The following is a 25954-nucleotide window of genomic DNA, read 5'->3' on the forward strand; positions in this document are numbered from 1 at the left end:
TAATGGTCTAGAAGAAGTATGTGAAAAACTACTGTCTGACCCCTTTGTTCTATTTTCAGTAATGGTAGCCATTTTTTTTCGACAGATTACAAATCCCAGCATCATTTCTATACAGAACACTCTATGGAACATTTATATGAGGTTTTGTTCTAATTGATCTAGAAGTGTCAGAGGAGCTTTTGAAAAAAAATAACATTAAAAATAGCCAAAAAGGTGGAAAAAGGGCAATAATTCCAATATGGCTTAGCACATTTACACGAAAATTCAAACACTGATAGATCTCATCATGCTGAACACTTACACTCTGTCAGAATTTGGCTAATCCTAACAAATTTAGAGATATATGCAAAAAACTTATCTGACCCCATGTTCTCTCTTTGGTAATGATGGCCATGTTTTTTGATAAATCATAAATCCTCATATCAATTCTACGCAGAACACCATAAGAAACATTTAAACCAAGTTCGGTTCTAATTCATCAAATAGCGTTAGAGGAGATGTTTGAATAAATTGTTTTATGACAAAAACAGTAAGGTGCAGTCATCAGATGATAGCTCTTTTGTGTCAGAGGATGACTCTGATCATCAGTTAAGGAATCTGGACAAAAATAACCAAAGGACCCTCAACTCTACTCCAGCTAAAGGGAAAGAACTACAAGTAGATTTGTTTGATTCTCTTGTCACTACCAATAAGGCCAACATTTATTTTAACCAGACCACCCACCCTATTTTGGCCAAAAATAAATTAAAAATAAAAGTATGTGAATGTTGTTTCATTTGTAAAGTCCGTCAACTCCTGGAATATTTGCGAGAAAATCCCATGCTAAAAATGAAAGAAAACAGATCGCAAGTTTTCATTGGACAAGTAAAAAAGAAGCAACCAATCAGCCATCATTTTATATTAGTAAGCTATCAGAAGCTCTCAGCATTTATCTTTAGTCAATAGAAACACTGACGATCAATGGCCAACCACAACAACAATGTGGTCGAGGGTCAGCCTACGATAATTTCAAACTCGTTATTATTGGGGAATACAGAAAGGTGAATCTTTCTCTATCAGTCAACGAAATAATTGATGAGATGGTCAACGAGAAGGCTGTGGTGGCCATGACAAAGGTGTCCTGCCATGGTCCCAGGAACATTTTCATTATGCAAATAGCTTCCACAAGGACTAATATATCTAACTCCATGAGCTGCATGATAATATAATAAATGCAAAATAAACCAAACAACATTCTCACTCACTGCCCCACACATTAGTGGGCAATATTACACTAAAAGTTATGTCTAAATCTCAACATATCTTGTAACACAGTAAAAATGTACTGCACATAATTTTCATTTTACAAAGCAAGACTCATCCAACATTCCACATCAGAGATTAATAATGATGTAACCAACCAATACCAATTGCAAATTCAAAATAATCATCTTATCAAGAAAATGCTCCTCTTTAACCACCAAGAGATAAGATTATCCTCTATAGATAAATTAAAGGAATCACATATATATACTCTACTGGGTAAACATCTTGCCTATAATTACCATTTCATCTGGCTTGGACAGCTGACGATTACTGGTAATTATAATAAATGTACATGTCATAATTGTAACCAACATAGACCTCTATAAATTTAACTATCAAATTACATAAACCAAAGATGGACAACACTGCACATCTCAGCTGCAGCTTTTTATCAAGGTCAGTTCACCTACCAATCAAAACATATGATATCAATAAGATGCTGACATCCAGTCATACCTATGACACAATACAAATATGATTCTCCAACTAATAACTGATCAGTGACACTTAGATCAAATGTGGCATAGGTTATGATGTATTTACCTAGACAAAAATATATTGAAGGGTCAAAATGTTCACAAATGACATGATATATACATTCAAAACACTTTGGCAATGTAGCCAAAAACTGGGAAAGGGGTACAAATGTATCTACACATCGAAAATATTTTATACACCTTCTGTTCATAAGCAATTAATCGTGAAAATGGGCGAGTCATGATTTGTGTTTATTCTCAGCCTTTTAATAACTGTAGAAGTGAATTGAATATTAAAATTGGGTATCAAAAGCTTTTACTTTTCGCACATTTAGAATATAGCAAAAAAAAATAAACATGAAAAATAATCCCTTTTATTTTTATTTTTATTAGCTCCCCTTGATCCAATTAAAAAAAAAAATCCCATAAAACAGATCATAATAAAATGTTGGCCTAAAAAACAACAACAGACACCAAGTGTTGGCAATAGCTCACAAAGCCCAAGAGGCCAGGTGAGCTAAAAAAAATAAAAACAAATTTACCTTTAAATCAGCAAGCCTTGTTTTTGCAAGTATGACATAATCTGCTAGTAGCTCTTTACATTTTGGAGGTACAAATGGTGGTCTTAGAATGTGAACCTTCAAACAAGATGGCGATTCAAATGGAACCAGATCTGTCAACACCTTAATCAAAGTGGCAAAGGTCTTCTTAGAGGTGCACATGGACCTAGCACTGTCACCGAACAAAGCCTAAAATAAATGTAACATACACAGAAACCTACTAAAATCCAATTTCATTCTGTGAAAATATTTTGTATTTTTATAGAATGCTGAACAAATGTGTGGTCAATTTTCTTTCATAATTAACAGCTAATGCATATCAATGACTACAAATATAATGGTAGTTTTCCTTGATTTTCACAACCTTTGAAGGAACAACTAACAGATTAATTAATTTGCAACTTTTAACATTTTTTCATTATTATTACTGCATTGAGTAAGGATCTAGTTGAACTAGAAATATCAGAAAGAAATCAAAATCCCTTACAACCTACGCTCCATGTAAATAAAACCACAAACCAAATTCAAATCAATCCATCAAATGGGAGAGGAAATAAATGCTTCAAAATTTGAATGGACAGGCAAATTAGTTATTCCAATGTTCCACCCACCCTTTATGTGGGAATATAATTTTCAGCCCACAAAGGGACAGTAAATAGATTTTTACACACCTGGAACCAATCTTGGTATGATATAAAAACATGTGTCCCTTCCTGACAGCATTGTCGACCAATCAGAAAGGCTCTTGTAATTAGATCAGCATTAGATTCTTCAAATCCAGTTTTTAATATATCTGTCAAAAATTCTGAAAAATAAGATGAAACCATTTATTCCATAAATATCTGACTGATAAACAATCCAAAAAAAGATCTGTGTCTGCTTGTGGAGTATAAGAATTTGTGTGTCAGAGTGGCTTATTTTTGAAGGGGCTAAACTCTGTAATTATGATATCATCTGAGAGATTTGAAGACTGAGAAGTTACTGTTAGGTATTTGGAATAATATTTAACAAGTTTTTTTTTGTATTTCTTCAAACTTTGTGTAAACTTTCCATTACATGTATATATATTCATCCTGCAATGAGGTTATTTGTTAAACGAATAAAGGTATACGGTTATTTTTTGCTGTATCCATACATTAGCAGGTTATCGACTTTCTGACTCCTCCCACTCACGTGATCGGCAGAACTACTTTTTCCTGGTATGCATAAATTAATCATGGCCGCCACCATAGATACGATATAAACAAATTGCGATTGTGTATTCGGTTAATCTTTTTTTTGCTGTTTTGTTTCGTTTTCACCTTTTTTTAGCTGAAAGAAATAAAGGATTTTATGTAAATTAAATAATGATTTTGTTAGTATTTTTTTCACCGTCATATATATGGCAAATCCCAAATCTCGTTCAGATTTGATTCATTATCAGTTTGCAGACGACTTCCCCTGTCATTATAGTCATATGACTCGGAGCCAGAGTGTCGGTCACAATTGAACATAAACTGGTCCCCACTTAAAGAAATTGAAGCATTACAATATGATAAAACTCATGAAGAGACAAATGGCCAGGAAACTGTTATGCTCTTGGATTTATTACTGTCTAAACCCCAAGATAATGAATCAGAGGAACATTACATTATAGATCTGCCCATAAAACTGCCTCCTCTTCTTCAAAAATCTCCAACAAATATTTCAAATCCCAAAGAAACTAGTGCACAAATTTCACCCCTGAAATCTACTGCCATATACCAAACAGAAACAAGTCAGCTTCTACCTTCCTCGCGAAATTCAAAACCTTTATGTTCTTAAAATCGACTTTAAAACATATAAAATATTTGTATTTATTGTTCATATTACTTATTTTCTTCAAACAGCTTTGATGGATTATATGGTGCGGATTAAATTTCAATGTTTACTGAGTCATGCGCCATGCATATTAACTTTTTTCTTCCGGTTTAACGATCAGCGCTCCTCAGGGGATATGCATTTTTAAATTTTATTTTAAAAATGTACACATGCACAAAACTATTAATATAACAGGATAAAAACAATATAGATACATTGTCGAAAAGTATTGAAGATATGTGTATTCGGCTTGGAACAGGGGAAATAGCTCGGCTGGGAGCCTCACATTTCCTACCCGTTCCGTCGCCTCATCACATATCTTCAATAATTTTCAACAATGTACCTATACTGTATATATATATGTATATGGTATATCCCTACATGCTGTTTTTGTTTTTTAAGGACAAAGTCCCAATACAAAACCTGTGTTAGTGCTAAATGATCACCATGTCCCCAATTGCGAAAGAAAATGACTAGTGGCTAATAAAAATTGCATACTGGTCACCACAGTGCTTGATAGAAATTATTGATTATAATTTTGAAAGTAAAATAGTTTCAGGTATTGGGAGTGTAAATTTCCTAAACGATGTGAAATAAATATTAAGATCAACTACTGATGAGTTATACAATTTATTTTTCTACAAAATGTTCAAGCTTAAAAAGAAAGAAAACAAATAAAGCCTTTAAAACCGCAATATCCAATACTGAAGAGTTCCAACTTAGATTATATGAAAATTAAACAATTCCGGTACAACACAATCTCGTTTCCAGGAGTTTTAGAAAATTTGTTATGGAATATAGAAATTTATTTATATATATATATATAGTATACTTAAAGACAAATTTTCCCTTTTTATGTGGCTTATTCAGTTGCAATGTGGTTGTTGAAAAATAACTGTATTAACCACTTCAGCTAATAATAACTGCAAACACTGCTCAACCAAATTTATAAAAATGTTAAACCTTTCACAGGATCTATCCTAAAGGAAATGTGTTATGAAATGTAACCAGATGCATGGACAAAAAAAAAAAAACAATATATATCCATAAAGTCATAGTTGAATTATAGAGAGATGGAAAGGAATTCAACAGTTTCCTATTTATTATATTATACTGCACTTCACTGACATAACATTTTTATACATTTATCGCTTTTGGAGTGGAATCCAATATCTGCAAGAGTGATATCAGCTAGATTTGACACTCGATTCCAGAAAACAACATTTATACAGGTGTATGCACCAACAAACACCGCAGACGAAGATGATAAAAATGACTTCTACAACTTATTACAATCAGTTGTTGATGCCGTTCCTAAAAGAGACATCCTTATCATCTTAGGAGATCTGAATGCCAAAGTAGGTGATGACAGAGGAGGTAGAGAAAGGGAGATAGGACCACATGGAATAGGGCAAATGAATGAGAACGGAGAGATGTTTGCTGACTTTTGTGCTATAAACAGTCTAGTAATTGGCGGTACTTGGTTTCCACATAAATCTTGTCATAAAACCACCTGGATTTCACCATCTGGAGACACTGAAAACCAAATAGACCACATAACAATAAGCCGTCGATGGAGATCTTCATTACAAGATGTACGAACAAAACGTGGAGCAGACGCAGCATCAGATCACCACCTTGTAATTGGAAAAATTAAACTCAAGCTTTTAACAACAAAGAAAAGAGAGACTACAAAAAGGAAGTTTAATGTTGAGAAGTTTAAAGATCAGAAAGTGAAAGAAAACTTCCAAATTACACTCAGGAACAGATTTAGTACTTTACTAGATCTTGACAACGAAGAAATGAACAATGATATTGATGACATCTGGAACTCAACAAAGACAGCCATTCTGGAAGCATGCGAAGAAACAGTTGGTTTCATTCAAGTGAAAAGAAAGAAATGGATGTCAGATCAAACATGGGATACAATATCTGAAAGAAGGGAAATAAAAGAAAAGTTGATGAGTGCCAAAACCAGACAGCAAAAGAAAAACCTGCAAGACCTTTACAGCGCAAAAGACAGAGAAGTGAAGAAAAGCTGTAAAAGAGATAAAAGAAACAATGCTGAAAAGTTAGCAGTAGAAGCTGAAAAAGCCTACTTAAAAGGAGACATCAAAACATTGTATAACATCACAAGACAACTCAGTGGAAAGATCTCTCAAAATGAAAATTTACCAGTCAAAGATAAAAACAACAATACCCTCACAAAGCTAGAAGATCAGCTTGACAGATGGAAAGAACACTTTAGTGAGGTATTGAACAGACCACCACCAACAAATCCACCAATACTTGAAGAAGGTCCAACACTTAACATAGAGACTGACAAAATTACCGAAAATGAAGTAAGAAAAGCCCTAAAACATCTTAAGAATGGGAAAGCAGCGGGAATCGATGGCATACCACCAGAAGCCCTCAAGTCCATGAATGACACTACCATTCAATATCTTCTTGGGCTATTAAACCAGATATGGGAAAAAGAAAAAATTCCAAAAGACTGGCAAAAGGGACTCTTGGTAAAACTACCTAAAAAGGGGGACAAATCCAATTGCAACAACTGGAGAGGAATAACTCTTTTGTCCATTCCTAGTAAAACCCTATGCAGTATAATCTTACAAAGAATGAAAGAAGAGATTGATAGCAAGCTGAGAGATGAACAAGATGTCGACCAGATTGCAACACTCAGAATAATTATTGAGCAAACGATCGAATGGCAGTCATCCCTATATCTAAACTTTATTGACTTCCAGAAAGCATTTGACAGCATAGATCATCAGGTCTTGTGGAACATTCTAGGACACTATGGGATTCCTCCAAAGATTATTTCCATGATTAAGTTACTGTATGAAGAATTCTCTTGTCAGGTCATACATGCTGGTACATTGACGGATCCTTTCCCTGTAACAACTGGCGTAAGGCAAGGATGCATTCTCTCTCCCCTTCTCTTTCTCATAGTCATCGACTGGATAGCAACAACAGCTTACAACGACCCTCATGGTATACAATGGACACTAACATCTCGTCTAGAAGACCTCGAATTTGCAGACGACATATGCACACTATCGCATCGTCTTCAAGATTCCCAACACCAGGTCAACCATCGCGAAGAAACAGCAAAAAGAACAGGATTGTATATCAACACAGCCAAAACCAAAGCCATGAGAATCCAACAAAACCAGATGGATCCAATATTGGTAAATAACCAACAGATAGAGAATGTAGATAAATTTACGTACCTTGGAAGTGTCATGAGTACAACTGGAGGCACTGACGAAGATGTACAAGCCAGAAAGATGAAAGCATTACAGGCTTTTTCCATTCTAAAGCCAGTATGGAAAAGTAGAACACTGAGAACGACTACTAAGATCAAAATTTTCAACAGCAATGCTAAGTCTGTCCTGTTATATGGTTGTGAGACATGGAGAGAAACAGAAAACACCATGAAATCTATACAAGTCTTTGTTAACAAGTGCCTAAGAAATATACTGAATATCAGATGGCCAGAAAAAATAACAAACAAGAAACTCTGGCAAAGAACAAAACAACAACCAATAGAAAACACCATTCGAACCCGAAAATGGAAATGGATTGGTCATACTTTAAGGAAGAACAATAAAAACACTACAAAGCAAGCTTTAGATTGGAATCCCCAAGGGCAAAGAAAAAGAGGAAGACCAAAGAACACCTGGTGGAGGGGTTTGAACTCTGAACTGAAGAGAGTAGGACTAACGTGGAAGAATTGTAACACCATCGCCCAAAACCGAAGCGAATGGAGAGAAACTGTAGTCGCCCTATGTCCACCCATGGACGAAATGGAATAAATCAAAAATAAATCACATTTAAAATGTTGCCTGCACTAAATACAGCAACTCGCAACAGCTTACAAATTTGTCCTTAAAAATAACACTTATACTAAAAATACTGTGAGCAATGCTCTTTAACTTGATACTCCCACTCCCCAACTCGATAACATTCACCTTTTGACCTCCAAATTGATTTTGATCAAATTCTAAAATAAGAGGTACACAATAGAAATATGCAGTAAAGATTCTGTGAAAGTTTGATTAAATTAAATTGTGTGGTGTAGGAGGAGTAATAGGTAAGAGATAGGCACCCTTGTGTATGAATATGTGCACGTTTAGCTAGGGTAAATCTACAAACTTATTTGGATCAAAATCTAAAATGGATGGTGGGCAAGGGGGCTATGTAATAAATATTCTGTGAAAAATTCATTAAATTCCATTCCGAGGTGTAGGAGGAGTAACAGGTAAGAGAATCACTATATACCCCCAACTTTGCAAGAAACATGATGAAGATAATTGCTGAGTGAGATAATCAAGTGAAATTGTGTAAAGCTTCAAGCAAACAAATAATCACCAGTCAGACAGCTGGTCCACTAAGAACATGTGACAGACAGCAACAAACCATATTGAGTCTCAAGTCCCATCAGAAAAGGAAAATTAAAAAATCACACACGTATTACCCCTTATATGAACTAGAATGCCTGCTAACACTAACCTTCAGCAATGGTACTGGAGTTACCAAAACACACAAGAAATGTAGACCATAGTGAGCAACAGTTGTACCAGTTCACTCCTTCTGATTCCAAAGTCAGTTTTGTTATCTCAATCAAATTATGGGCCTCTGTCACAGCTAATATCTATTCAAAAATGGTAGAAACTCTTATATATAAAAAATCATACTTTATGATAAATTTATTGATATTTCAAGCAATAGGCAATTTTTTTTTTTTTAACTTTACAATAGTGAAAATTAACTTACAATTTTGTAATCTTCTTTCAAAATTAGAACTAGAATAACTTTTAGCATAGAAATAAACATAGACAAACCTGCTTATACATCTCCAGTAACTGTACAGACAACTTGGCATATTTCCAGTTCTTTTGTTCTGACATGGATTCCTTTACTGTAAATGAGACAAATAATAATACGGCAAAAGCTTAATAAAACAGGTGCCCTTAAAGTACATGGTAATTCTGTGTTAAATTTTAAACCAAAAACTGGAAAAAATGAAATTTGTAACATACAATTCAAATCAAAATATTTAAGTTTTTCCACTTACGATGAAAGATAGATATCAATACACCCTAATGAGGCCCCCATAGCAAAGTATTACATGTTATGTTTTAACGCTTTTACAGAATCAAAACTGCTGGTAGCAAGCCGAGAGCGATAATTTTACTTTATTCAATCAAATTAAAAGCTAAGGATCCTTGTACGCAGATAGTTTTATAGAATGATTAAATTTTCTATTCATAAACAACCTCAAGGTCATTTCTATCAACGAATAAATTAAATTCTCATCTGGGTTCGATAGGTTATTTTCCATAAACAAACTTATTACCGTGACGTCATTTACATTTATCGGTCTCAGTCCACAATTGGAATAATTCAAAAGTTGCTTTGATGAACGGAAAAATCTTTATTTTGACTTTAACATATTAGAAGTCAAATTATAAGGATTGTTTTTTAATTTTTGACCATGGTAGGCTTGCATAACCAACTTTGGGGAAGTTAACCCCTTGTTCATAAACTGTGGTTAATGAAGCCTAAACTGCTAAAAAAAGTTGTTTATTTCACATAACCTGGTCAAAAAATTAAAAACAATCTTTAAATATTTGGGGTTCAATCTTCGTGGTCTTCACCACTGGAGATTCTATCATCTGATAGTTACTGCATGATTCTAAAAATAAGTAAAAATCAAATCACTATTCTATATTCAGCTAGAATGTAGTTAGTATTGTGTTTTTAAGTTAATTTTGAGTTGTGTTTGATGCATTAAATCTCTTTATGTATTAAGATCCAAACAAATCTCCCTGAATAGACTTAATTTCTGGATGCTAAATCCGAATCTAAACATCTGATTCAGAACATATTGTATGTACAATATACAAATACTTCTGATGTGTGAAACCAAGTACTTGTAAATGTATTAATTGCTAATTTTTGAAAATTCTGTCAAGTGAACATATTTGCGGGTATCAATTTTCACTGTTTCAGAACTTAATTTTGCGGGTATTCTTTTTCGCTCTTTTCTGCCCACCAGAAAATAGTGATAATTAGTACACTGCGAAAATTATTACTTTTACAAATTTTACCATTGTGAACTGGATCATAAACAAGAATATTCTGAATCAGAAAGCTGCAATATTTCTTCAAACTGATCTCTGAACATATCATATTTCCCCTAGGTACCAGTGTAAGTTCCACAATAGTATTTTTACTATTTCCAGCAAGGTGTAGAAAATCTGAAAAGTAGAAACACTAGAAATACTGTGAGCAAGTTCACAAAGAAAATACCCCAGCTTCAAAAGGACTTAAATGTAAAACCCTAAATTTGGATTAACGCCCCTTAGAACCCTCCAACAGTGATCATATTCCTTCAAGCATATTCATATATGATACCCACAACTCCTACAAAATTTCATCAAAATCCCTTGAGCAGTTTAGGGGGAGTATTGTTTACAAGGTTAAAAATGTAAAACCCTTTAAATTCCCCAACAGTTATAATTCCTTCATCTACATTTGATACCAACCATCCTATTAAACTTCATCTAAATCCCAAGAGGGGTTTAGGAGGAGTTGCACTTACAAGAAATGTGACTAGATAGACGTACAGACAGACTGGGTAATTCATATATACCCCCAATATACCGTTTGCAGGTGGATAAAAGTTTGGCAGTATAATAATTTAATCTGGCACTGGCACCACAAAACTTTGAAAAATATTTGTCTTAGAATATTCCAAACATCTATGGCATCTCCATATAAGTCTTCAAATTGTTTTGTGGGGCCAAGGCCTGTAATCGCTTCTTAAAAAATACAAGGAATAATAATAAAAACAAAGAATAGATACTTACGATGCAAAATCCACAACAGTATTGAAGAGCAAATCTGAAAAAGGGAGAAAAAAGGTAAAAAAGTTACTGCCAGACAGAAGTAAGCTGCAAAAGAGTCCCTCCCATTCAACTGTCAAAGCAATGCAATGTTATTTCTAAGATTAGCATTTAAAAAAAAACTGGTCAACATGTTGCACAAAGCTAAATTAGCAAAACAACATAACAAGTTTCTTTATTGGTGGTATTCAATTTGGTATGTGTATACTCAACAACAGATTTTCATCAGAAAAATTAAATCTTGGATTACTTTCACTTGATAATTCATACGGATTCAGTTTTGAAAAAGTCAAAATTTATATACCTTCTTAAGCATAGCTTCACTTTCTAACTTCTCTGGAAAACTGTGGTACACTAACAGACTTAGTGTTTCTAAATAAAACAAATATATCAAAACAATTCAAGACATAACCCTACCGGTGCACCTGGTCTATGCTCCCAGTTTTTAGTGGAGTCCGAGTTGCTCATTTGCTTTTGTTACTTTGTATGTATGGTTTTAGTTACTTTATATTCTTTGTTGTGTTTGTCTGTTTTCCATGTCTGGTCTTTGTCCCTGGATTGCATTCTTTTGATTACCGCTATAACCTGGATTCCCTTGATTACTCTTATTTACACTGGAAACAAAAATATGAACAGAAGTGCTTAGGCACATGATAAGGCAATCCCCTAACTGGCTGTTCTTAATCTCATAACTCTGGAGTAAATCCTGGAGTATTTTGTAAAGGCCGATAATATTTGATTTTTGTACTGCAATGCTCAAAAAAAGTAATTTGAATTTCAGTTCTATTAATGAAATAAACAACAAGTAAAATATGCTATGCTTTCTTTCCAAGACAACTGATCAGCTAGCGGTGAGGACATGTACAAGCCTACATTTGATAGCAATACTGAAATACAATTTTAAAGTTTTTGCTGTAATGTATAAATTTATTAAAAACTTGTACCATTAAAGTCAGTAGAATTTTTGCTGCAACAGTGTATAAGTTCCTCTCCAAAAACCTGAATGAACTTTGGATCTTTGCTTTTGCTACAAAAACAAAAAGTGTACATTAAATTGTTACACTCAAGGCCCTTCTAGAATCTTGCACCAGGAAACATCAGAAATGTTTTACCTTTAGTTCAAAGGTAGTTTCTTTAATGGAGACTAATATAAATTAGCAAAAAGTGACAGATCTTAAAAAAACACACACTAAAGTTCACAGGTCTACTGTGATGTCGTAAAATTCGGAAAATTTACCTATGCTGTCGGAAAGTAGAAAGTTTATCATCGTTTTATCACCTCTGGGCTGGATTCATAAAAAAGTCTCAAAGATTTTCTTCAAATTTACAATTTCAAGTGATCTCATTGGTTGAAACTTCAGTTGAACAAAAATTTGAGGAAAATCTCAATATTTGGTCTCAAGTCTTTGGAAGTATTCTGTCTTTGTATTTGACTTGAGGTATGAGGATTCCCTCGTCTATCACTGAAGACCAATGGGTGGCCTTGGGCTGACAATTTCATCCCAGTATGGTTTTTGTCTCACTAAAGGTGGAACAGAAGAGGATATTGCTGCCAGAAAACATAAAGCACAGCAAGCCTTCCAAATGCTCTGGCCTGTTTGGAGAAGTTGTGCATTGAGAACCAACACAAAAATTAAGATCTTCAACTCCAAAGTTAAGTCGGTCCTACTATATGGTTCAGAAACTTGGAGGGAAGACTGTAGCACCAATCAGCACAATCCAAACCTTTGTTAACCGTTGTCTCGGAAACATTCTTGGCATTCCTTGGTCAGAGAAAAAATTTCATAAAGACCTTTGGAAAACAGAACAAACCAACAATCTACAGAACACCAAATAAGAACTAGAAAATGGGAATGGATAGGTCATGCTCTACAAAAAAGTAACAAAAACGTAACCAAGCAGGCATTTGATTGGAACCCTCAAGAACATCGGAGGAGAGGAAGACCCAAAAAAACTTGGCATACAGGACTTACAGCAGAATTACAGAAGATAAACAAGACCTGGAAAGAGGCAAAAACAGCAGCCATGGACAGAAGAAGGTGGAAAGACACCAAGTAGTCGCCCTATGTCCTCCCATGGACGAAGTGTATTAAGTCAAGTAAGTCTGGGTTATTGTCTCTTTCACATATACATAATACCTATTCTCGTTATATTAAGTAATCCTTCATTTCTGTTTAGTTAAGCAACTTACAACTTAAAGTATGACTCCAGTGACATCACATCTTCTTTGTTTAAATAACACAACACCATAATGGGAAGGCATACCTACAATAGAACAGCCAATGTAATACCAACTAGACATCTAACTGAGGCATACATTCTTAGCAGGATTCTAATAATGTGCAAACTTATCAAAAATCAGAGCTGTGCCATGAGCATATGATAACAACCTGGTGGAGATAAATAAGTCAAGACAATAATGTGACTTTTAATCAACCAGTCATCATTTCCACCTACTTGTTATATGCTTGGTAATAATTAAATGCTGTCTTTCAATTTTCACTTTACATAACTTGAATTAACAAAAGTTTACCCTATTTTCATATATACAGTCGAACCTTGATGTGTCGAACTTGGATTAGTCGAAATCTCGGATAACTCGAACTAATTACAAAGTCCCAGCAAAACTCTCCTTACTCCAATACAATTTTACCTCAGATGACTCAAACTCAGATGAATCGAAACCTCTGATAACTTGAGGTAATCAATCAGTCACCTCGATAGGACTTCAAGGTTAATTAACCCTGATGTCTCTAAGTCAACTAATTAGTCGGAAAACCGATTGCTTAATTACAAACCATGATCGAAATGTGTTTTAACAACAATTAGCGTGGCTTTTAAAATTAATTTGTTGCCACTCTTTATAGTTTGACTTGTTTATTTATTTAAAATTGCGCGTGTTGTTAAAAGAAAGGAATTTTATTAATAACACGTGGGAATTTAAACTAACAGTGATATCGGACATTTTGATAAATTTTATAAAAAAAATACAGATGAATTGTAATGGTATCTGACTATTTAATGAAACATCAAACAGATGATAGTAAGGCTATTTCAACGACTACATTCGTTTCGCTAGTGTATTTGAAATTTTATCGTAATATTGTAGAGCACATGGTTTGACGATACTCCTGATTGTGACTCAAACAAAGCAGCATGTTACAAACTATGACGTTTTTGATATAGAAAAAAATAAAAATGAAATTTCACTAAAACAGTCGGTGCCGTTCAGTATTTCAAACATGATAAACAACATACAAAAAAATATCTTCCGATATGAAATGCAAGACATTACGAAGTACCTTGTGAAGTGAAGTACATGTACAAGAACAACAAATGATGTAACTACAGAAACAATCATGGACCAAACTAATTGTATTTCCTGTGTATCATCGACCTCGGATAATTCGAACATTTTTGCATGGTCCCTTCGACTTCGACTTAACGAGGTTCGACTGTATATCATTTAAATTAAAAACTTCAATGAATTACCATAGAGATCAAATTTTATAATCACCATCTAATAGATGAATTTGTTGTCCTAGTTTTTCTTTTTTTTTGTTTTTTTTGCTTTTGTCTTCTGTGTACCAATGATCATTAGATGTATGAGAAAAGAAGTTGTTGTAATAAATGGTATCATAGTGGACTAATTGTCTCATGCTATTCCAGTTTAATGAAGTTATCTGCTATTAGTAATACAAATGAATTGTATACAGATCATGTAAAATTACAGCATTTGATTGTATACATTTAAATGTAGACTAGAAAGAATCATATTATAGGCAATACCTCATTGCAAAGAATATTCAGAAATCTAGGTCTGTTGAAGTACTGCTGTTTCATCATTACGTTCACCATTTGTATATGAGACTGCATTTTACTCTGTAAAAAAAAACAACATTTAAACAAAAAGTCATTTCAAATGAATTCATTTCTTTGTTAACTATTCAATAATGATGGTTATGAAATTGAAATTTATCTGCCAATTTTAAATTATGAACTAAAATGCAGTAACACATGACTGATATTAAGATACCAGTCTAATATTGCATATTTTTGCGGGGTGTATCTCAAAACATGGGGGATACATAATATAGTACACTTCCTTTTTCACCTTTTCATGTTTTTTGTTTTTATTGAAATGCAAATCATTTCTCATCCAAAGTACAGGGGAGACACAACAGACTCATTTTTGAAGAAAAACAGTATTTTCATGAAAAAAAAATCCCTCAGAAAAGGAGTCAATTTTATAAACTTGAAATAAAAGTGAAAGTAGAAAAGTCTATTTTAGTCCAGAATGTTTTGTGTACCAAAATTTGTGTCTTTTTTCTAAAATGCACCAAAAAATGTTATTTGTCATTTTCTTTAATGGAATACATGAGCAAAAGTTAGATTGGAATGCTTTTTTTTTGTATAAAATAAAATTCTGAAAATTGAATGTTTGTTATAGAAGCCTATGGGAAAAACAATATAAGACCAAGACTAGCTTTCAGTAACTGTGAGCATTCTATAAGTGGATATATCATTTTGCCGATATATGGTGTATGTTAAGGTAATCCAAGAAGAGAATAGATGTATCATTGAGTGAATTTTACAGTGTTTTTGTTTGTAGTTTCATTTCATTTTATTGACCTTATATCAAAGGGGGAAAGTTAATGCCATATAAAACTAGTTTAACCCCAACACAGATTTCAGAAAATGTTGGTTATTAATGCGTCTTTGTGTTGTTATATTACTTTTTAGTTTGATTTTAAAGAATTGTTATTTTTCTGTTACCATGGATTTTATCACTTTCTTTGTCTGGGCCTTTCAGAGCTTTAAGGTGTGTTTACACCTATTGAAGACCTTTTTGATGATCTCTGAAATTATTTACTATTTTGTATTAACACATGTAGGTTATATGTTGGTTTCACATTATCCGTTTCATTTTCTATATAAATTTTAATGTATCTGAAGTAAATTTGAATCAAAGATTGAATTATCTACATAAAATATGTTTCTGACTAATTGAAATCATGGATAAGCAGTAAACAAAGAAAACTGTAAATCAACTGATTTTTGCCAGTGACTACATTTTTGTAATTTCAATATAGAATGCATCTTTCAGAAGTTGTAAGACTCTAAATTAAGTAGTGGCATTACTGAATTGAAATCCTTCAACACAAAAAAATAAGTATCCACACAAACAAACAGACCCGATTTTACAAGGTCAACAAACAATTTTGAAAGTGGGCTTAGCAAAATCGGATGTACATATATAATAATAAAAAAAATGAATTCTTACAGTAAATTCTGATTTTGAAAAAAGGTTGAAATTCTGCTTTAAAGCGGAAGAAAATCTGGTCTGCATTAATTGATTTTCAGTATTGTTAGATTTCAAGTCTAAAGGGAACATCATACCTCCATTATAGAAACATCAGTGTCACCCAAGTTCTTTATTTCACTTATAATCTCTATCAGTCTTTTTGCACAAGTTTCTGCTGTCTTTAATTCAGAGAATTCTTTTAAGCTTGTTGACAGACATTGCTTGTAAACACCTGAAATGTAGAAATGGACAGAAAGAACAGGAAAACTTTACAAGTAACTTAACATTTCCACATTGCCTAATAGGTAACTGACCTGAAAATCTTAATTCAGAAAAATAGTCATTGTCTGCCATGTAAAACAAAGTCAATATATATATATTAGAGCCAACCAAAATCTCATGGACAGATTGTAATTCAATACTGAGTGAGAAAAATATGTATTCTTTTGTAATTACATATTTCACATAGGTGGGTCTCCTTCAAGGAATTAAATTCATAAGACTTCTTGACTTGCATCAAAGATGTTCCTCATATCATAAGCTGAGAAATTTAAGAACAGACTTACTGCCTATTTCCTCACATTCCCTTTTTATATCATCTTGTCTAGCAACAATCTGATCTGTGTATATACTTTGGGCCTTGAATAAAACAAAAACATTTGGTACTTACACTTGTGAATTGAGATTCATCAAATAAAGGCTACTGCTACTAAAATAGGGACTTCAATATTTTGCTGACAGCATCTCAAATGCTTACTGTGTTAGAAATAAGGACTTGCCAACTTGTCACAAAACCTGAATATGGCAAATAAAAGCAACTCAAGAGTAACTTGCCATTAGGACAATATAAAAATATCAAAATTGAGTGGCATATTGACTTGAACTTCAACAGGGCAACCATGACAAAAATGTTATTTTCAACATGGTATGGGTACAAAGTAATTATGAGACCTTAGATAGAGTTTTAATAAACATGTATATATACATCTTTACTGGTTCATAAAGCATACTTTTGATTGAGTGTACAAATTTTTAAGGCTCAAATATGGCAACTGTGTCATCTACACTGTACGACTAGGCTTTTTTTCTATTTTGAAAATCTCAATGAATACTATTATGTATTGTATTGTAGAAAAGTAAGAGTGCCATATTTAATGATCTTCAGAATTTCAATGGGCCATTCATTAACATTCTTTGTAAAAAAATTCTGATTTTAATGGGCCATTTTCAGCAGGAATGTAATAAAAAGCACATGAACCCCCCTCTAATCCCAATCACTGATGTTCCCCCTATTATTTGTCAAAAGCAGAAATGGACAATGAATGTTTACCTCAGAGAGTATCTGGTTGACGTCTTGATGGTAAGTCACCAGCTGATTAACAGCTTCCCTCAACATTGACTTTTTATCAGTCATACTAAAATCATCATCTATGAAATACATGTACAATGTAGTTAAGTAATCTACTAAATGTTAAATGAGAGAACTTAGGGAGTAGGAAAATGTGAACAAAATGAACAATGAAAAGAACATTTTAAAAAAGGCAGATTCAGGGAAGCTCTGCAAGTAATAACATAATTATAATTGAAATAGACAGTAATTTGGCAATACATGTATTTAAAATGGATAGAATATACTAAGTTTATATGAACTATACATGTAAACTGAATCATATATATATACCTATGATTTTTTTTACAAGAATTTAATATATTGAAATTGGTATGGGCAATGAAATTGATAATGAAATGCATCGTGACCATTAAAATCAAAGTAATTAATCTTTACATTAGCCCTAACACACATAATCTAAATGAAAAAGTGTAAATTAAAAGTGTAGTGACCATGCAGTGTTCATTCCAGAAAATTGCAAAAGGGGGCCAGTAGCCCCCTTGACAGTAAAATGGGTCATTTTAAGAATGAAGGGGGGCCAATATGGCAGATGATAAGGAATAATTTTTAGTTATCAGGAGAGATTCAACCAACAAATAAGTTAACCTCAGGTTTGTATACACTTTAGTTTCATTTTAAGTGAGAGGTAACAGAAATATATACACTTCAAATGAATAAAAAGAATATTAGTATATGTTGTCTATTTATTATGGCATTCTGTAGATTCAAACTATATTTCATTTTGATGTTGCAGCTCCACTTAGAATCTTTCTTTTCTTACATGTATCAGGATCATATCCAACCTGGCCCAGGCCCAGACATTTAACAGTTTCCACTTCACTCAAAATTCTCAAGGTTCATTGGACGTGGAACCAAAAAAACATACCAAAATTCAGAGATTGACCTATGGAATACTGTATGTCTGCTGGGCCCACATGCCACACTTTAGTGTGCCATGCAAAAAATATCCATGATCAACCAATGACGCAAGGGCAAGGTTTGGAATGAACACGAAGTAACTACTGTTTTGTTATGAAATAACTGATGTACAATGATAGATCCTTTGCTTAATGTTTACACTGTATACATGTATTGACATTTATGCCTGGGTTTGAGACATCCAAATAACAATGCAGTTTTGGGACGGAATTCTATTCTGCTTAATGAAGTTTATCATAACTTGAATATATTGAGACTAGTGCCTGTAGTCAGAGCCCTTTCTTGTTAAATATGTGATCCAAAAGCATTCGTGAGATACATTTCCCCAAAGTGTAGCTTGCGTAGAACAAACGAATATTCCACGCGGAAGTGTATATTGAGCATGTTCGACTATCCCCGTTACATGACATGTTACAAGAAACTCAAATTGACCTATTTTCTGAGCTTCTTTGTTCCGCTTTTTCTTTTCCTCAGACGTTCAATTAAAACAAAACTTTGAACTGTTATTTTTTAACATGTAACGGGGATGAAAAATCAGTGGAAAAATATACACAATACTTGAGACATCAATTTTCCCGGGGTAATCCAAAATGAGGCATTTCGATGTAAGTCATCTCGATCCAAAGATAGTTCGGACCACGATCAGGCAAATTTTTTTTTCAGGTCAGAAATTTTATTTCCAGCCTCATGCAAGTCAGATTATTCATTTTCATCCTAACCTTTGCTAGATTATTTATTTTTCATACTCATAAAAGAGCCTATTTTTTTCTATGAAAATTTAAATGTGCATATCAGGGTTGCCAAAATATGTGGTTTGGGTTCTATATCAAAGCGTATGTTACATCTTATGTTTATTATTTAAGTACCATTCTTTGTAAGAATCAGGCAATGGGTGACACATCATATTTCTCAATTTGGTCTTCTTTTGCCTAAAATATATTCAATACAACTAGAAAACACTGAACAGCTATTTCAATTTATAATAAAACATCTGTGACGCATATATTTTTTGACAGCTTAATATATAAGAAAAAGGTGCACAAAATTTTCCCGCCTTTTTTCCATAGTGCATTTCAACTAAATTTGACCTACCAATTTCTTAAAAAGGCAAATTTTATAAACACTTTGATAGTTATTTCTGGAGGTTATCGGGTATAAATACTTGGTTAATGCGATGAAATCTGTTTTTTTTTTCCTTTATGTGCCACATCTATTACACATTTTGCCTGGTTCTTAGATGGAGAATTACTTAAGACATTATTAAATGACGCGCATTCTGCGTAGTCTCTACTACAATTGACAGGTAGCATTCCTGGACCTGAAATATGACTGTTATGAAAATAAACCAGTATCTGAATGCATTTGTTTTAATTGTAAAGATATTATCGAAGATGAAAAACATGTTTTAACTTTATGTCCATCATATGCAGATCTTCGTAATTTATTAAGGAAGCATGTAAATATAATGAATTGTTTTATACATTGTCTGATAACGATAAATTTATTTTTATTTTTAATTGTGAAGAATTGTGTCAATTAGCTGCTAAAACCTGCTATAATATTTTATGTAGGAGGACTATTTTTTTTATATAAATAGTTGACTTTTATAAATGTGCTGTATATTTCTTCTTGTATTTCATTTTGCATGTGTACATATATGAATATATCTTAATATTCTCTCATATTTCTTAATAGAATGGCACTTGTATACTGCTTTTCATACTTTTAGGTCTTTTATTGTTGACTTTAAAGCATAAGTACATTGAATAAATAATGGTATTTTATATATTGTACAAGTGGTGAGACTTTAATAAAATATGTAATCTTTTGATATTATGTTTTTATGGTAAAATTAGTCCAAAAGCCATATAACTTTATTTCTTTGTTAGTAATTACATTATGTTGATTTAATCAGTGCCCTAGACTTGTTTATATAGGAACAGGAAGTTGTATAGGAGGATAAGACCATTATTCAATACCAAGTTCAACATTCCTGATAATAGCATATTCCTGTTGATTGCATAATATTCTCTGACAAATTGGGTATGGGATTTACAGGAATCCACTGTATTTAATATTGCCACTGGAGACTATTAGGGTGTTGTATAAAACTTGCGGAGTATTTAAACGTATACTTTTCTAATTTATGAAACTATGGCGAGCATAGTGAGCAAAATTTATTTTAAAGGTTTTATTTTCAACTAACTAGCCAAGGTCAGAATATTTAATTTCTAGCAATATGCAAATTATTTCCTATGTAATCAGAGACTGATCATTAATTTTCAAAATCTGCCAGCTGTCTCTTAACTGTAGTATTTAGCTATAACCATTAAAATAAAATAAAAAAAAAATAACATTGATTTTCTACATTCTTTGAACTTTTTTTATGGATGATTTTCCATATTGAGCTAGGACGAACTGGTATTCATATAACCCGTAGTATATTGGCAATCTGATCACCTTACCACATTTATTATCCTGTTGGATTAGTTTGTTCAGTAAGTCAGGTTTATTACATTTGTAGTGACACACTTTATTTTACCTTCCATTTTTGACATCAACTAATTATCAGCCACATGTATGATATCATTGTCTTTAAGACATGGTGATTTTCATTTTGGTTGGTGCTCATATATTGCTCAAAATCATCATGATAAAAATGGATAGTTCAAACAGCAGGTTTCACTTGATGGAGCCCTGAAACATTCTTGAAAGACACTTCATCAGAACAGTTGTATTCTTGTAAAAGAAAGCAGTTCAAACACACCCATATACGAAATACTTTATGTTAAATGTGAACGATATGGATAATAAAACAAAACACTAGCGCCCCGTGCAGGTCCGTGTGTTAAAAGAATAGGCCTGCAGCAGCGCTAAGCTTGTCGTAAAAGGCGACTAAATAGTGCTCAGAACCCTAGCCGGGGGCTAGGGCGCTCTGCCCACAGAGCAACTGGGATGTGTGCCCCAGGTGGTGGAATGGGGTACCCCTGGCGTGTTACATGCTGGGGTTGTCAGTCTATAATACGGAAAACCTGACCGCAAACCATAGTGGTGCACTGTGTTGGGAAAGATGCCACGTTCCTCGCACGTTAAAGACCCCTACTGTGGTATTCTCCCGGAGTATGAACCATAGGGCTCCGCCACTGGAGGCTAAATTGCCCGACCCTACCCACCTCTCCCCATTTCCAGTGGCAATCAAAATTTATCGACCCCATTGTCCTTGTGTCCCATCCCTTTTTCATTTCATCATCATTTCATGTTCATTTTATCATACACTTCATGTTCATCGTCTGAATATAGCTGAAATATTGCTGCTCGGACGTTAAACCCCAACAAACAAACAAACAAACAAAACACTAGCTATATACTATGTTAATGACCAGTATATAATAATATGTCCTGTCCAGAAAGATGGGCATATAATCAGATAGTGGATCTGGCCTTAAAATTAACTAAGCTTATCAACTACAAGTTGAATACTGTGAAATTTCTTTAATTTGTGGATACCAATTTTTGTAGATCAGGGTAGAAACACAAGTTCGTTGATGGTTTAAATGTTTTCAGTATACACATCAATGGGAATCTTTTATTTGTTGGGAACCCCCTGTCGTGGTTTGGTCTACTCATGAAAACCACGAAAACTGGTACCCCACGAACAATAGTACTTTCACAGTACATCTTTATGCAATCAGACAGAACAGGAACAGATCTTATTTCCCATAAATGGAAAAGTACTTCACATGATAATTGAAGGTAAAAAATAAAATAAAATTTTGAAACTGTACTAAGTCAAATTAGATGTAAGGACACAAGCTGCAACAGAGAGATTGAAGGCAGTGGTCAATACCATTACCAAGGAGGTACCTAAAAAACTTTGTTACACATTAAGTATATATAATATCAAAGTCAGGCTCCACCTCATGCAAAATGCAAAATGCTTCCATATAACAGTGGTGAACAATTTGTCATTTCTTTCTGTCAAGAACATGAAATATCTTGTAACAAAAGTAAAAGCTTGGATAAGACAACATTTATTTCTTGTAAGAAGTATGGTATAAACATATTATAACAATACAATACAAGATTTTATGTTTTAGAATATATTAATGGTAACAGTCAGAACATTATTGTAAAAAAGTTATTATAACATGTTGAATTTGTTATAAATTAATAAGATTTTTAAACACTAACCATAAATAACTATAAACATCTTTAACATCATAGTGTATTTCAGTCTGGAACTTTTGTTAAATTTATTCAATACTCCTTTTTTTCATATCTACTGAATGCAAGCCATTTTAGAAAGTGTTTCAAAGGGATGTAACCAATCAACACACCACAACCTGGCTGGGGTTCTCATTAGGGAAAGAAAGAACTGTAAAAATTTTCCTTTGAAACTTAACCTATTTTCACTTTGATAGGTACCTAAATAGTTTGAAATAAGTTATCTTAAAGTACACAAGTACTTACTGAAACTCCAATAAATCAAACATTCAATTTTGAAGTCTACTGTTGTCCATTGCTCCAACATTCAGACAGTAAGGTCTCATTTACCACTTCCAAGTCAATTGGCCACCCCTGTATATAGTACCAAAAACACACTGAACCTAGATCTATGCATTGTAATAGCATAATCTGTGTGTACGTTGATCAACAGTTGTCAAAACAAAGCTAAGAAAGTGTACTTTAAAAATCACATTTGTAATTTACTACAAAAGTGTATGAATATTGTTTACATGTGTGAGTAATTTGCCTCCATGCTGTTAGTTAGCAGAAACGGTAAGAATGTGGATTTTTAGTATTATTTATTTAATTCAATTTTGTGAAAAAATTTAACAATCATTGTACAATTAGCATTATGATTTTGGAAGCCTTATTTTCCAAGCTTTGTAATGGTATGCAAGATTAAGATGTCATTTGTCCTGGGAAACTTTAAAAAAATACTTTTTAACATGGAAAGTAACTGGAACATTAGAAGTGGTAAGTGAGATCTAAACTGGTCTGTTGGGTAGGAGAATTACTTCCCTTTACTTAAACTTTGAAAAAATGAAGTCAAAGTTGGGAATATGAAAAAGGTCTATTGTAACAAACCTTTGAGAAGGAATCAATACAGTAGATTGGACAAATATTCCACTTGAACTACAGACTGGCCAATATTCAAGTGGTTCTGGCCATATGTATATATTCAAAATATCAGTGGTACTTGAGTATGTATACTTAATCTACTTAACCATCAAAACCGAAATAAGAATTATATTTATTAAAAAAAAAAAAAAAATGTCATAAATGCAAATATTCTGACAGCTAAAGAAAAAATATACCTAAAAAGGTAAGAAAATCTATTGCACTACCGAGACATTATAGAATTAAATAAGTTATCTACATTATAACTGCATTCTAAAGAAATTATGCAAAATATAAAAAATGTAATTGTACAAAAAGCACTGAGATAATGAAATGTAAATATACACATCAAATTACTAATTTCATTTATACCTTAAAAACAACCACAGCAAAGAAATTATGCCAGAGTTCGCAAAAAAAATCGCCAGTCCTGCCGGTCCTGACAGGTAAAACTTGGGTAGGACCAGCATTTCAACCTCTTGTAATGGTCCCATGACTGAAAGCAGTTAGAAAGATTATGTGAAGTCTGATTACATCGGACCAGCAAATTTTCAGTGGGACTGACAAACATTTGCCTTTGTCAGTCCTGTCCAACAGCAGAAAAAAAGTTTTCACGAACTCTGTTATGCTAGTTTATTCATATGAGATTCATGTTGGTATACTTAGTGATGATCTTATTCAATTCTTTAAAATTGCATACACTAAAAAAAAGTTTTGATATTAAAGTTCATATATCAGTATCTAATTCCAACAAATAGCTTTAATGATATATTAACTACTAGGCACTTGACCAACAAGGTTTCTTATTCATCCATATGAAAAACATGTTTCTTGAAAACTATGATCATACTGGTATATTGTACAATATGATAAGCAAGGAATCAATCAGCATCTAACAAAAAAATTAAATATATGTATACACTAGTACATTAGTAGTACCTTTCTTGCATTCACTAAATAATAATTTACATACTGTGAAAGTACTATTGTTTGTGGGGAATCAATTTTCATGGTTTTTGTGGTTAGGCCAAAAAAAGGAGATTTTTATTGATGTGTACACTAAAACCCTAAAAAAACTTAATTCAAGAAACCACACACTTGTGTTTCTTCCTTAATTCACAAATATTGGTACCCTCGAATTAAAGTACTTTTACAGTAATTGACACAATAAAAATTCACACCTTCTTTGTATGATTTTAATGAGAGTTTTCCAAAAAAAAAAACTATTTCTTATGTGAATATAATAAAGATGCACAGAAGTTTCCATAAATGTAAAAGAGGTAGTTTTTGACATTAACAAAACTTTCTGTTCAATTTAAGATAACAAAAAAGATCTATAAAGAAAATATTATAAGCATACAGAAAACTGTGACAATCTTTTTGAAAAAATACATAAATTCATATCAAAATATAGAATGTTCAATAATCAAGGTTTTCTATTATATATCCCTAACATTAATTGTCCTATGGCCCACGACTGCACCTCAATCACAAATGACTGTATCCTTCCTACTGTTGTGCCTGCCTTGGAGGATTTGGCATAATCTGCCTCATTGTGTAGTACTTTACCACCTGCTGGGGAACTTCAGCCAGCACATGCTTGGCTAATTGGGCTGCTGATACCTAGAAAATGAAAAAAAGTCTGCTGGATTCCAATAGTTTTTATATAGTTGCTCTATTTTAGAATTTAATAATTAATAATCTAATAATTAATAATTTAATAATTAATAATTTCTGTAATTTTGCAACTTATGTAACTCAATTTGTTCAAATTCAATGAATAATATAATGTAAATTTGATCACTATGCAAGCATATGTTTACTTCACAAAAAAACTAAAATTATACCAATATTTTTCATTAAGATAACAAATTGTGATCATTTATCTGAATCTACAGAATTACAAAAACTTAATTGTAGTTATACAATGTGAATTGCCTCTTAGAGTCAAAAATTTGCTAGAAAGCAAGCAGACTTGTGGGTTATGTGTGACAAAGTCTGAGAGTGATATTAATAAGAAAAAAAACCTAAAATATTACACTTGAAAAACTTAAGTAGCTGTCTTTATAAAAATCAAACAGGAGGTGATTCACATAAATCAA

The 25954-nt window shown here is 32.9% G+C and overlaps 2 protein-coding genes across 8 annotated transcripts in view; both read right to left on the bottom strand.

The window, feature by feature from the left end:
- The window catches only part of LOC148616544 (Fanconi anemia group A protein homolog), a 43313-nt gene extending 23996 nt beyond the window's left edge, over positions 1 to 19317 (bottom strand). For 2 of the 3 annotated variants that reach the window (XM_088583693.1, XM_088583695.1), the window contains exons 1-14: positions 19280 to 19317; positions 17730 to 17827; positions 16966 to 17038; positions 16495 to 16631; positions 14884 to 14976; positions 13286 to 13359; positions 12039 to 12121; positions 11399 to 11466; positions 11059 to 11092; positions 10297 to 10446; positions 9028 to 9104; positions 8696 to 8837; positions 3013 to 3146; positions 2324 to 2530 (exon numbers count right to left, since the gene is read on the bottom strand). In XM_088583693.1, coding sequence (XP_088439819.1) covers positions 2324 to 2530; positions 3013 to 3146; positions 8696 to 8837; positions 9028 to 9104; positions 10297 to 10446; positions 11059 to 11092; positions 11399 to 11466; positions 12039 to 12121; positions 13286 to 13359; positions 14884 to 14976; positions 16495 to 16631; positions 16966 to 17038; positions 17730 to 17827; positions 19280 to 19295 — 1386 coding nt within the window. In that variant the 5' untranslated portion in view covers positions 19296 to 19317. Of the gene's footprint in view, positions 1 to 2323; positions 2531 to 3012; positions 3147 to 8695; positions 8838 to 9027; positions 9105 to 10296; positions 10447 to 11058; positions 11093 to 11398; positions 11467 to 12038; positions 12122 to 13285; positions 13360 to 14883; positions 14977 to 16494; positions 16632 to 16965; positions 17039 to 17729; positions 17828 to 19160 lie in introns of all 3 variants that reach the window. The other variant, XM_088583694.1, reaches the window with a different exon arrangement.
- Positions 19318 to 22743: 3426 nt separating this feature from the next.
- Positions 22744 to 25954, bottom strand: part of LOC148616545 (copine-3-like) — a 34293-nt gene continuing 31082 nt past the window's right edge. For all 5 annotated transcript variants that reach the window (XM_088583703.1, XM_088583701.1, XM_088583704.1 and 2 more), the window contains one exon: positions 22744 to 25475. In XM_088583703.1, the coding sequence (XP_088439829.1) occupies positions 25362 to 25475 (114 nt within the window). In that variant the 3' untranslated portion in view covers positions 22744 to 25361. The remainder of the gene's footprint in view (positions 25476 to 25954) is intronic.

The sequence above is a fragment of the Perna viridis genome, chromosome 5 (genome assembly GCF_037379345.1).
Source record: "Perna viridis isolate PV_CMFRI_1.1 ecotype Kerala chromosome 5, ASM3737934v1, whole genome shotgun sequence".
In the NCBI taxonomy this organism is placed as follows: Eukaryota; Metazoa; Mollusca; class Bivalvia; order Mytilida; family Mytilidae; genus Perna; species Perna viridis.